This window comes from Lissotriton vulgaris, chromosome 2_1 (genome assembly GCF_964263255.1).
Source record: "Lissotriton vulgaris chromosome 2_1, aLisVul1.2, whole genome shotgun sequence".
NCBI classification, from domain to species: domain Eukaryota; kingdom Metazoa; phylum Chordata; class Amphibia; order Caudata; family Salamandridae; genus Lissotriton; species Lissotriton vulgaris.
In genome coordinates this window covers 1,250,540,858-1,250,553,683 of record NC_141687.1, presented here as the reverse complement: position 1 = coordinate 1,250,553,683, position 12,826 = coordinate 1,250,540,858, and the positions used below count along the sequence as shown (strand labels likewise).

Below are 12,826 nucleotides of genomic sequence, written 5' to 3'. Positions count from 1 at the left end.
CAAAGTATATGATTGTAAAAGCTCTGCATGTTCTGGAATATATGTCAACACTCTGACGACCACAACATTGACATACTAGCATACTGACATATCATCACATCAATATATTAAATTGCTTTAAAAAGCGCACCACTGTTCTCAACTCTGATTCGCATTATATTTCACTACTAACCCCAAACCGTAGACGTAATGTTATCTAAAACTAACCTTTACATAAAAAATAAACTTTACATTATTCTGAACTAAATCAAAACAATCGGAACCCTTTATACCTAACCCTATTTTTTTACTCCACCATAAAAAAATTCTCAAACATAAAAAATGAAAATATTACATTAAAATCAATTAAAATATATTATACTAAATTCAAGTATATTGCCAACAAAAAAACCTTACCCCTAACCAAAATCCATGAAAATATTTCATTTACGTTGTTTTAAAATAAAATAAAGAACGGCAAACTAACCCTAACCTCTATGAAAATTGAAAAATGATGTAAAATGAAAGTGATTTGAACTGAATTTAATTAAATAATCTTGGTGAAAATAAAAGGGATAGAGAAATGTGTATAATTAATAATGGTGGAGACTTTATATATTTTAAAGTGAATGATATATAATTTTTTATAAACCTTCAAATTCGTTCGGAATTCATAAATAGTATTAATAGATTGGCCTTGTAGAAATGTTGGTTTGTCGGTGGGGTGGAGACACCTTGGGGGGAGAGGATGAGTTGATGTAATAGGGCGCACCACATTTTCTTTTTCTAATAGCGTCTAGGTATGACACTCTGTATCTTCATGCCTTATGCTATCATCTTCCATTGAAAACTGTGGAGGGACTGTAGTGGCAAACCCATGAATGACTTCTAAGGTCACGCTGGACTGTCAGAGGCCTACTGGGGAGTGCTTGAATGTCCGAAGGATAGGCTGGTGCTGAGAATATGTCTGGCTGTATGTTGCAGAGAGAAGTAGTTGCCACTCATGACTTGAAGCCCGCAGAGGAAAGACAGCTGAATGGAAGATACCTCTATTACCTTGAGTGACTTCATGCCAAATGGCTGTGATGTTTGCAGATAAAAAGATAGGTGTGCTTGGCCCTTCTCCTCGATCACCCAGCTAGGCCACCCACACCAATGGGCTGAGCAAGATGATAAGCTTTCTGGCTGTATGGACCATAAACTGCATTAAAACTGATGGGTAAGAGTCTGCCATTTTGAATTGGCTAGCTGCGTCTGAGAAATAGTTGAGAAGACAAGAAGTGACTTAAGCAGAGATCTTTAAGTCCCACAGTGCTATGTGCTACAAATTACAAAAGGAAGTTGTGAAGAAGGGAACATGATATAATGTGAGACGTCTTGGAAGATGGAGCAGGGTGTCGCTAAGTTCCATAAGAGCAGTACATACTGATCCTAAAGAGAGGAGAGCAATTTGAAGGGCCTGCCGGAAAGAATGTTCGGGGTCGAGAAAATGGAGTCTTAGAGTGATTCCACCGAGAGGTTTGGAGATATTTAAACACTGTCGCACAGAACATTTGGGGAAGTTAGACCCTAAGTAGAGGGGTGGGTTAACCTAAGAGAGGAGCCCATCTGATAATAATGTGGATGCTCAGCAGGAAACAATGGAGGAAATTCTCATGAATCTGTCAGGTGTCAGTGAAAATATGTAACACCACCTTTATTTAGAGGCTCTATAGAATTTTTATGGGGACATCCGCACCTTGGGTGTGGGTGTCCCCGTTCTATTCTATTCTTAAGGCTTGTATAGCGCTCAGCTACCCCCAACGGGGGTGTCCTGGCGCTTGCGGAAACTGCAAAAGATGAGGACGAGATGAAATAGCCAATCCCTAATATGCAAAGGGAGGCTGAAGAGCCAAGTCTTCAGAGCCTTTCGGAAAATTAGTTCCGATTTTGCTTTCTGCATGTGATCAGGCATGGAATTCCACAAAGTGGCAGTTTTGACAGAGAACGACTGTCCTCCAATTCTGGATTTAGAGAAACGGGTGATGACAAGACACTTGCGATGATTGGACCTTAGGGTCCTAGACTGCTGATAGTTGCAAACTCTCTTCTTTAGGTATTGTGGGCTGGTATTATTAAGTGCTCTATATGCAAGAGTAAGTGCCTTGAATTCGGTTCTTCTCTTAATATGTAGACAGTGAAGACTACACAAATGAGGCGATATGTGATGTCTTAATGGGATGTTCCTAATAAGCATGGCCGCCGCTTTCTGCACCATTTGCAGTTTTCTAAGCAGGTATGCTTGGTAGCCCCAGGTACAGACTATTTGCATAGTCAAGTTGTGATGTGATTACCGCATGGACTATTGTTTGCCTGCAGTCCATTGGTAGGTAGTAAAGAAATCTCCTGAGGGCCTTCATTTTCCAGAAACAAGAGGAAGATACTTGACCTATTTGAGTCTTACATGACAAGGAGGTGTCAATTTTAAAACCTAGATTCCTGGCAGACGAGACAGGAATAGGAGGGGAATTTAATTCAGAGGGCCCGTTGCATCTTTAGATATATGAGATGCAATCATAAAGGTGGTATTATATCAGAAGAAAGTCTTTGGTGGACTGAGGCATATCCTAATGCTTCTCAAATTGAGTCATGAGATGGAGTTCAGTGCAATGGTATTTCAGTAGTTAAGAAAAATATGAGCATGCCAGCATGATGAACGCCAAACATACATTTTGAATCTTTACACTGGTAGAGGTGGCAAGAGGCTTGCACACATTTTATAGGAACTGTATGCTTCAAAGGGCTATTCTCCAGGACTGCCAGCGTCGGGACACTCCAACATGTAAAAAGCAGTCATGGGTGGCCAAGACTGGTGACTCTTCATTGTGTTTGGTGCCTAATGGTTGGGAGGCTATTATACAGGGTTAGTTAGAGACTGCTTTAGCAAATGTGTTGGCTGAAAATGTTTTTTAAAATTTTATTTCACCATTCTCTCGCTCTCTCTCTGCATTGTTGTCCTATTTTGTGGCTATTCTTTACCCTTGTAAGACCTAAAAGGGAGCTACTTAAAGAATGCACCAAAAAGCGGTAACACCATGCAGGACTTTTGCATCTACACTAGACAGCAGAATGCAGAGCCATGCATGCACAGATTTGGATGCACTTCTTCTTGGTGCACCTCCCAATATCTTTTGAATAAGCCCTGTACCCCCATCCCTCCCATCTGCCGGATCAGAAAACAGGTGACCTGAGGATTGACACTGCATCTCCCAGCGCCGCATGCTGCTCTGATCAGGCATCCCGTCTTCCTTACAGGGAGGAGATGGAACATCCACCTACCCCATGGTGAATGCCTAAATGGAGCCAGCTCTGTAACAGAGAAGAGAAAACTTTGCATCTTGGGAGATGTAGTCGGCCTTGAGAATAGCGATCTGTGGTACCCAAGCCATGGGGCACAGAGGAATTCGGAGATCTTCCATTGAGAATTCAGTACTGCAGGACACAGTCCAGACCTCAAATCCACTCGCCCTTCTCACACTGCAGCAAGAACCCAGGAGGCTAGTTTGAAAGGATAGATTACAGCCATGAGGCAAGCGCTCATGGCCACCTTTGAAGAGGGAGAGAACTGATACATTACCTGAGTGGGAACCAATATTCACAGCTTGGTAATCACTGTAAAAGAAGTGGGAAAGGGAAGCTGTTTAAATACCAGATGCTCCCCATTTATATTCTTCAGGAACTGTTGTTGCTGGTAGGGCTAATGTCTCTTTTGAGGAGTTTATATTCGGGACCTATTCTGCAAGATCTCCCCCTCGATCTTGATGTCTCTTGAGTCTGGTTGTGGGAGAAGGTACCTTGCCTTTGGGGGATGATCTTATCCTTTGGTTCACCACAGGGGGCCCAGCTTGGGCTTGTTTTCTGTGCACTGGTGAAGTAAGTCCTCTGCTCTGTGGAACAATTTTTGTTATTCATCCAATTATTTTTCTTGTTTCTTTATTTGGACAATTTTTCTCTGAACTGGGTTACTGGGTTAAAAAGAATTTTTATTGCACGTTACAGTTTATTGAAGTGGGCTGTTATACCCTGTAGGCTTTTGTATGTGATTTAGGTACATGTAACAATCCTCCATGCTTCGGGTGGTTATGTATAACATCAAGGGGCTTAACAAGAGTTAGTATCTTACAAACTTAAAAATGCATGTCCTGTGTCTTCAGGGGGCACACCTTTCAAGCACAGAGCAGATGCTTTCTGACACTGACTGTTCCGGAACTCTTACCCTTCATCTGTTAAACAAAACAGAGGTGTAATTTTTTTCAGAAAGATACCGAATTAACGTTGATGGAGATTTAAAGGGACAGTTGTATACGGCACAACCACAACTTTTAATCCTCATATATTCAGAACACGGGTATCCTACATTTTTCTCAGCTTCTAAAGGGCAACCTTCCTATTAAGGAAAACGAAATTACTAGTGCCACATAGTTTCTTACGGTCAATAACCCACCAGACACCGTCACGACCTTTTTTTTTTTGGGGGGGGGGGGGGAGGGGGGGGGGGTTTGAGGGGGCTTTTAATAAGCAATTTGTTACATTGCTGTTTTGGGTGCAACTACACCTTTGATCCCTGAAACTGATATCGCTTTCATTTCTAAGGCAGGAAATAAACCTCGACTTTCGCTTGTATACATCATTTGACCTTTTCAATCATGGGTGTGAAAAGGTTACATGCAAAGGCTTTGGTCAACTGCTCCGAAGGTCTGCTTTGCGAACTGATACACACACACCAATCAGACTTGATTAAGCTCACACTTACCTAAAAAGGGTGATCCATCTTGTGGAAAAGTGGATGAAGAAAATCCTCGCTATCGTGGTGCTTGTGAACACTGAGACAGGTTAATAGCTTTTTCTCTAAACAATGTTAGAAAGTGTCAGGATGGTTTGATCTTTATTAAATAGATGTTAGTTAACTGCATTGGTCCATTGACTACAGTGAACAGTAAAGGAGGTACATCCTCCCCACATAAGAGTGGCCTGTGAAGTCAGTGGGGCAGTATTCGATTAGCATAAACTGACAATCTGTGCAGATGACATCCTGATTATGTTAGCATTCTCACAGTCCTCAATCCCAACCCTGGCGCAAAAGTTGGAATGCTTAGAATTGGCGACTGGTTTTAGGCTGAACATGGCAAATCGGGAGATTTTAACCTGCCCCTCATCAGGGATACAGTTTTGCCATATCAAAACTCCATATCATGTAGATGACCTTAGAGCTTGATTAATGACTTAGGTTTCACATTCATGAAAATCATATTTGACAAATTCTTACCAAAATATTAGAGATCATACCCATGTAGATGGACTCCAATATTCATCACCTGATTAGGGTGGGAGTTTCACTATCAAATTGAATATCCACTGCAGACTCCAATATGTTTTTCAAGCCTTGCTGATCAACGTCTATTGAAACTTCTTTGGTACATTAAAAAAACAAGGATTCCAAATCCATTGGAAGAGGAAAAACACCTAGATTTCCAATTAAAGTGCCACTGAAACCAAATGCACAGGGCGGACTAACTTATCTGACTTCTACTGATACTACCAAGTTGCACAGCTACTGATCTTGACTTATTCTTCTGAAGCTGTATCAAATAGAATCTGTCCCTAACTGGATCAGTCTTTTGTAGGTAGGATGAAGTGGGATGTGACATGGCTTACCAAGCATGCTGAGCCCTAAACTCTTACATCAGTACTCAATTAGGGTAACAATGACGATCTGGGACAGTATATCACTGTGCAAGGCTTGACCACACACACACACATATATTTGAAAGGCGCGACCCTTGGCCCTGCTCCCGGCAGGTCGCAACCCACGCCGCACAGCTCAACCTAACAGTGCCCATGTCCCCGCTTCCTGATCTCGCCGCTGCCGCAAGTTCGAGGCCCTCCTCAACTACTGCCGGCGCCTCATCCCTGGTGGCCGTAAGTATCTGTCTACTCTCTCTCTGCTCCCTTTCTTCCTGTTTTTTACTTGTCTGCTGTTTTATTCTATTTTCTTGTATTCTGCTCTTTTCTGCCCGTTTTTCTCTCTGTACCCGTTCCAGCATTTTCCTTCGCCTTCCTGCCGCTGCGTCCCCTACGGCCCGCCCCCTGAGCTCGCCCATTCGTTCCCGCTCCCGCCTACCAGCTGCTCCTCCCTCCCACCTCCCCTTTTTATGGCGGCCGCTGCGCGGTGAAGGTAGCGACCCTTGACCCTGCTCCCGGCAGGTTGCTCCCCACGTCGCACAGCTCAACCTAACAGTGCCCATGTCCCTGCGCCCTGATCTCGCCGCTGCCGCAAGTTCGAGGCCCTCCTCCACTACTGCCGGCGCCTCATCCCTGGTGGCCCAGTGGTGAGCCGTAAGTATCTGTCTACTCTCTCTGCTCCCTTTCTTCCTGTTTTTTACTTGTCTGCTGTTTTATTCTATTTTCTTGTAGTCTGCTCTTTTCTGCCCGTTATTCTCTCCGTAGCCATTCCAGCATTTTCCTTCGCCTTCCTGCCACTGCGTCCCCTTGGGCCCGCCCCCTGAGCTCGCCCATTCGTTCCCGCTCCCGCCTACCAGCTGCTCCTCCCTCCCACCTCCCCTTCTTATGGCGTCCGAAGGCCCGCCAATGGCAAGCCCATCTGCGCCCGTCAGCACCTGGACCGCGCCCAGCGCCAGACCCCCTGGCCCCCGCAATCGCCACAATGCCCACCTCCACTACGACGCCAGCGCCGTGTAGGAACTCAACGCCGGCCGATCATCCACCTGCTTCCTGGCTACCCCGATACGCACCCACGGACCCTTCTCCTGCCGAAACTGCAGCTTCACCAGCCTCCAAGCCACTGCACCGCCCATCGGGGTAGGAAGCAGTCACCTCAGATGCATACTACTCAACACCCGCTCCGCCCAAAAGCACGCCATCGAACTCTGGGACCTACTCGGCTCATCTTCCCCGGACATCGCCTTCCTGACGGAGACCTGGATGAACCCCTCCTCGGCGCCCGACATCGCCATAGCCATCTCGGACGGTTACAAGATCACCCGCAGGGACTGCACCAACGGAGAAGGAGGAGGAATCGCCATCGTCCACAGGAGGACCCTCAGAATCTCGGCCAGCACCGAAGACACCCTCAGCGCCGCCGATTACCTGCACTTCCAGATCAACATCAATCCCAACACCACCCTCAGAGGAACCTTCATCTACAGACCCCCCGGACCACGTCCACAGTTTAGTGACTCAATCGCCGACTTTGTCAGTACACACGGCCTCGCATCCACGACTACATTCTCCTCGGAGACCTGAACTTTCCCCTCGAGAACGCCAAAGACAGCAACTCCTCCACCCTGCTCGACAACCTCGCCAACCTCGGACTCAAACAGCTCGTCACGACTCCCACCCACTCTGCCAGTCACAAGCTCGACCCCATTTTCTCCGCCAGCAACCACGTTACCTTCAGCCACACCACCGAACTCCACTGGACCAACCACCGCTGCATCCACTTCACCTTCGAGAAACCCATCACGCACCAAAACCCAAAACAGACCCCCCGCCGCAGCTGGAACAAAGTCACCGAAGACCAGCTAATCACCACCCTCGCCTAGACCCACCAACAGACACCACCGACGCGGCCACCTGCAACCTCAGGCAATGGATCGACGACTGCACCAACACTCTCGCACCGATCAAGAAACCCTCAAACAGACGCTCCAACAGAAAAGCCATCTGGTTCTCCACCGACCTCCAGACTTCCAAGCAGACCTCTCAAGACTTGAGAAGAAGTGGCACCATGAACAGACACTGGACAACAAAGTAGCCCACAAGAACACCATCCTCCAGCACCACCAACTCATCCAAACCGCCAAAAGGACCTCATTCAAGGAACGACGCATCGACAATAACGCACACAACAGCAACGAGCTCTTCAACAACGTGAAGGAACTCGCCAACCCTAGCTCCAACTCCAACGACATCCTGAGATCGCAAGACCTCTGCAACTCCCTCACCATCTTCTTCTACCACAAGATCGCAGACATCCACGCCAGCTTCAACAACCAGGCCCACACGACAACCGCCGGCACCGTCCCCAAGCCACACCGACACCCTGCTCTCCTGGACCCACTTCAATGACAACAACACCATCAAAATCAAGAACACCATCCACTCCGGCTCCGGCTCTCCATCCGACCCCTACCTGCACCACATCTTCAACAAAGCAAGCTCCATCATCGCACCCCATCTCCGGAAGATCGTCAACAACTCCTTCAAGACCGCCACCTTCCCGGAGAGTTGGAAGCAAGCCACGATCAACGCCTTACTCAAGAAACCCAAGGATCCCAAGGGTGACCCTAAGGACCTCAAGAACTTCCGGCCCATCTCCATGCTACCGTTCCCGGCGAAAGTCATCAAGAAGATTGTCAACAAGCAACTGACCCGCTTCCTCGAGGAGAACAATGCTCTGGACTCGCCCCAATCCGGATTGCACAGTAACCACAGCACCGAAACCGCTCTCATCGCGGCCACCGATGACATCAGGACCATGCTGGACAACGGCAACACCACGGCCCTCATCCTTCTGGACCTTTCGGCCTCCTTCAACACCGTCTGCCACCACACCCTATGCACACGCCTCCACGACGCAGGGATACGAGACAAAGCCCTGGACTGGATCACCTCCTTCCTCACTGCCAGGACCCAGAGTGCCCGCCTCCCTCCATTACAATCTGAACCGACCAAGATCATCTGCAGCATACCCGAAGGATCATCCCTTAGCCAGACCCTTTTTAATGTCTACATGGCACCGCTCGCCAACATCATCCGATCACACTACCTCAACATTGTCTCATACGCCGGTGACACCCAGCTGATCCTCTCCATCACCAAGGTCCCCGCCACCGCCAACACCAACCTCCACGAAGGAATGAAGGCTGTCGCCGAATGGATGAAGAACAGCCGCCGGAAACTGAACTAAGACAAGACGGAGGTCCTCATCCTGGGCTCCTCCCCCTCCGCCTGGGACGACTCCTGGTGGCCGGCCACACTGGGAGCCACACCAACACCCACTGACAACGCACACAACCTGGGGTTCATCCTAGACTCATCGCTATCAATGATCCAACAAGTCAATGCCGTCTCCTCCTCCTGCTTCAACACCCTCTGCATGCGCCGCAAGATCAACAGATGGATCACCACCGAAACCAGAAGGACGGTCACCAAGGCCCTCCTCAGCAGTAGACTGGGCTACGGCACCGCCCTCTACGCGGCAACCACGACCAAACTCCAGAAACGATTACAACGCATATGGAACACCACCGCATGCCTCATCTTCGAGACCCCCCGCCACAGTCATATCACAGCCCACCTAAGAGGCCTGCACTGGCTCCACGTCAACAAGAGGATCACCTTCAAGCTCCACACCCACGCTCACAAGGCACTCCACAATACCCGACCAGCTTACCTCAACAAACGACTCACCTTCTACACCCCGAGCCGCCAGTTTCGCTCAGCAGAGCTCACCCTCGCCACCGTTCCATGCATCCACAGAACGACCGCCGCCGGCAGATCTTTCTCCCACCTCGCCGCCAAGACCTGGAACACCCTCCCCACTCACTTACTGCGGACCCAGGACCTGCTGACCTTCCGGAAACTTTTCAAGACCTGGCTATTCGAACAGTAGCCCCCCAGCGCATTGAGACCCTCACAGGTGAGTAGTGCGCTCTGCAAAAATCTGATTGATTGATTGAAGCCTTAACATGGCCATAGGTCCCTGTGACTCCTGGAGAGTGGCTGGTAGTTGAGCAATGTTTGACATATTTGAGAAGAAGAAAACCATTATTTCAGCAATGCAATTGTGACTTTGGGGTTGAGGTGGAGAGATTATACTATATTCTGATTAGTCATTGGGTTAGCATTCCCTCATGTCAGGGAGCCAGACTGAAAATAAAACCTGAAAGCTTTTTTGCAACAAATCTAACCTCCAAGGGGACCATCTCAGGTATATATCAAATTTAATCTCTTACTCACCTGTCCCTCAGTGATCACACAAACACAAGAGGTTTTAGGGGTTGGGAACGGAGATTCTGGAATGGGATTAGTACATCCTTTAGGACAATATTTTCAAACCCATGGGAAGCTTTCAGTGAAGCAAAGCATAATAAGGTACTTTATGAATGGCAGTACATTCCAACCATGCTTTCTTTAAATATAGATATCAGATAGATAGGTGCTGAAGGTGCTGTAGAGCAAGAGGCAATGCTTTGGTAAGAGATCTTTTTTGCTATTATGGATACCCAGGTTATTCTTTCCCAGTGGCTACGGAAAATGCTGCACTGGTCTGCAACCCACGGGGATGTCATCCACGTCAAATGTAATAGTACATTGATTTGAAATTGTCACTTGGAAGCAAAATTGTCTATAACTTTCCACAGGCATGCCCAGAGGGTTGCAAAATACAATCTGCCTAATTCATTTTGATAATTCAGGAGATTTTGAGACTCTCTTCGAAAGTACAGTTTTTCAATGCAACTTATTAGAACATCAGTTGCATTACGAAATAAAGGAGAGTTTGGAAATCAGTTGGTGTGCAATTTGCACATCCTGGTTCACGAACAGCCGTAGCACATCTACATTTAAATTAAGAAGATAGAGTAACATTCCAAGTGAGGCCAGCTGTAAAACCTACAGAAGTACCATATCTTGAAGGCATACTCTAGCTAAGATGAAGGAAGAGACAGGATTCTAGGGAACACTTTGCAGACGACACATGCACCCTATGGTGCCCCAAACTGCTAACCAAAACCATTAGGTGAGTCAATGGAAAGTGTGGGAAAGTCCTCTTGAAACGGCTAACCTGTTACAATTCTTAGCAATGCCATGCCAAATAACTGAAATCACTTAGCCAGGTCAAAAGTAAGATCATTTTAAATGGTGGTAGTCATGTTGTTTTCAAAGAGGGCCTGATTTTCAAAGCTTTTTCCAACAAACGTGTTTCCCTCCTGGAAATTCAAGAGTAGGTCACATTGAAGTTAGAAGTAAGACATCTGCTCACAGACAAACCTTTGTGAATCTGGGCTACAGCTCTCTTAGACATCAACGCAATAGCATTAGCAGAGCTAGGGAACTTTGTCAGGTAAAGTAACAGCACTATACAAATCACAAAAAAAGTCAAACAAAATAATAGTACCATATACTTTCCCAAAACTCTGCCTTCTACATTTTCGTGGAGATTTAGAAACTGTGAAAGAGTTCCGAGTGTCTGTCTTTTCAAGCAGTAAAACACAACACTGGCCAGCCTAGAATTGGTCATGTCCGGGGAAGGTTTCTCAATGAATTTTGTAATCCTGTAAAAACATTGAGACTGGTTAGTTATATTCTTTACTGAAGTCGTTTTAAAAGCTCTCTTTTTTTGCGTTTTTGCCAAGGCTTAAAATACAAATATACAATTATTTCACAAATCAGACATCGAACATAAAAAAATATTTGTCGTTATATTGAATTTACCAGGTAGATAAACAAGACAGAAAATATACCTTCAACACTTTCCAATAAAAGAAACAAAACCCATCCCGATAATGTAGCTAAATCCTCCCATATGTATGGGTATTATGATTTTCTAGACCCCCACTTTTATTATGACAGTCTTTTCCACTTCCCAATCTGCAGCGCATAACGTGCAGAGGGTTTAAATGAGATGGCACATACAAAAGTAATTCCTCACACTCCTACAAGTAGGCACAACTGACAAACTTTGAAAATACCTACAATTCACTCAGGAAAGTGAAAGAAGCTAAATACGAATATTGTTTTTAAAAGGGAAAACCTGACTTACAGAAGAAGGATTTCCCCGAAGAGATCCAGTTACTTATGTTAAAAGGTATGCATACATGGTGGCTTTTTCTATACTATTTTAGGTAGGAGATGAACAAAAAAAAACAGACACAAGTGGAAACGGTAGAAGGGCAGTGAGCCATGTAGCCATGCAAAGGTTTTGGGAACTCCCACAAAGTAAGCAATTTGTAAGATTCCTAAATCTTTTGCAGGCAGTTTCAATTGAAACACCTGCAAATATACACCAAATATAAGATTCTGTATTTGTTGTTTCAGTGTTGATAATTAGCAGAGAACCAGCCTAATGTGTAGAGAAGAGGTATCTCCACTGAGAAAATATTTATAATAATATGGAAATACAGGTAAATAAATCACAGAAAATCTGCCTAGCATAGAGGTGCGATTTTCAAGTGTACTCTCGGTAAATTGTGTTATGTAGAGTTGCAATACCTGTGCCTGAAAACTAAAAGGGCTTTATGAATCAATGATCTAAGACCAGAATACACGTATTGCTATTTACTAATAACCATCACGTTCTAGTGAAACAGGCTCCAGTCAAAACGAATAACTTACGTTTTACATCAAACTTGGGAAAGATTGTTCCCATGAGGACAATGGTTCGGACTGATTTGCATACAGAGGGCACTTGTGGGCGAAAAACGAAGGACTGAAATGAGAGATTGCCAGTGGCTCAGATGAATTCAAACATTCCATCTATCACCTTGTTGTCGTAGTAGGTCCCTCAGCCCTAAGTGTGATGGGTATGCCCAGATGGGGGTCCGTGCTCACTGTGCCACAGGACTCAAGCTTAACCTCAGTGATGAGACCAAAGTAGGTCTCAACTGGTATGGGGGATGTTAATGTTAATGTTAATGTTAATGTAAGCCGAACTTTTTGAGCGCACGGCTACCCCAAAAGGTGTCCCGGCGCTTTAGCAAAGAGGCCCAGAGAAACAAGAAAACCAAAGGCATACACACTACAGTTACCGCGAGTTACTTGGTGAAGAGCAAAGTCTTCAGCTCCT

General features: G+C 45.9%; 1 protein-coding gene across 1 annotated transcript in view; it reads right to left on the bottom strand.

The window, feature by feature from the left end:
• The window catches only part of LOC147732447 (uncharacterized), an 899,668-nt gene that overhangs the window by 463,272 nt on the left and 423,570 nt on the right, over window positions 1-12,826 (bottom strand). The window contains exon 7 of the mRNA XM_086956972.1: window positions 11,159-11,315. Coding sequence (XP_086813098.1) covers window positions 11,159-11,315 — 157 coding nt within the window. The remainder of the gene's footprint in view (window positions 1-11,158; window positions 11,316-12,826) is intronic.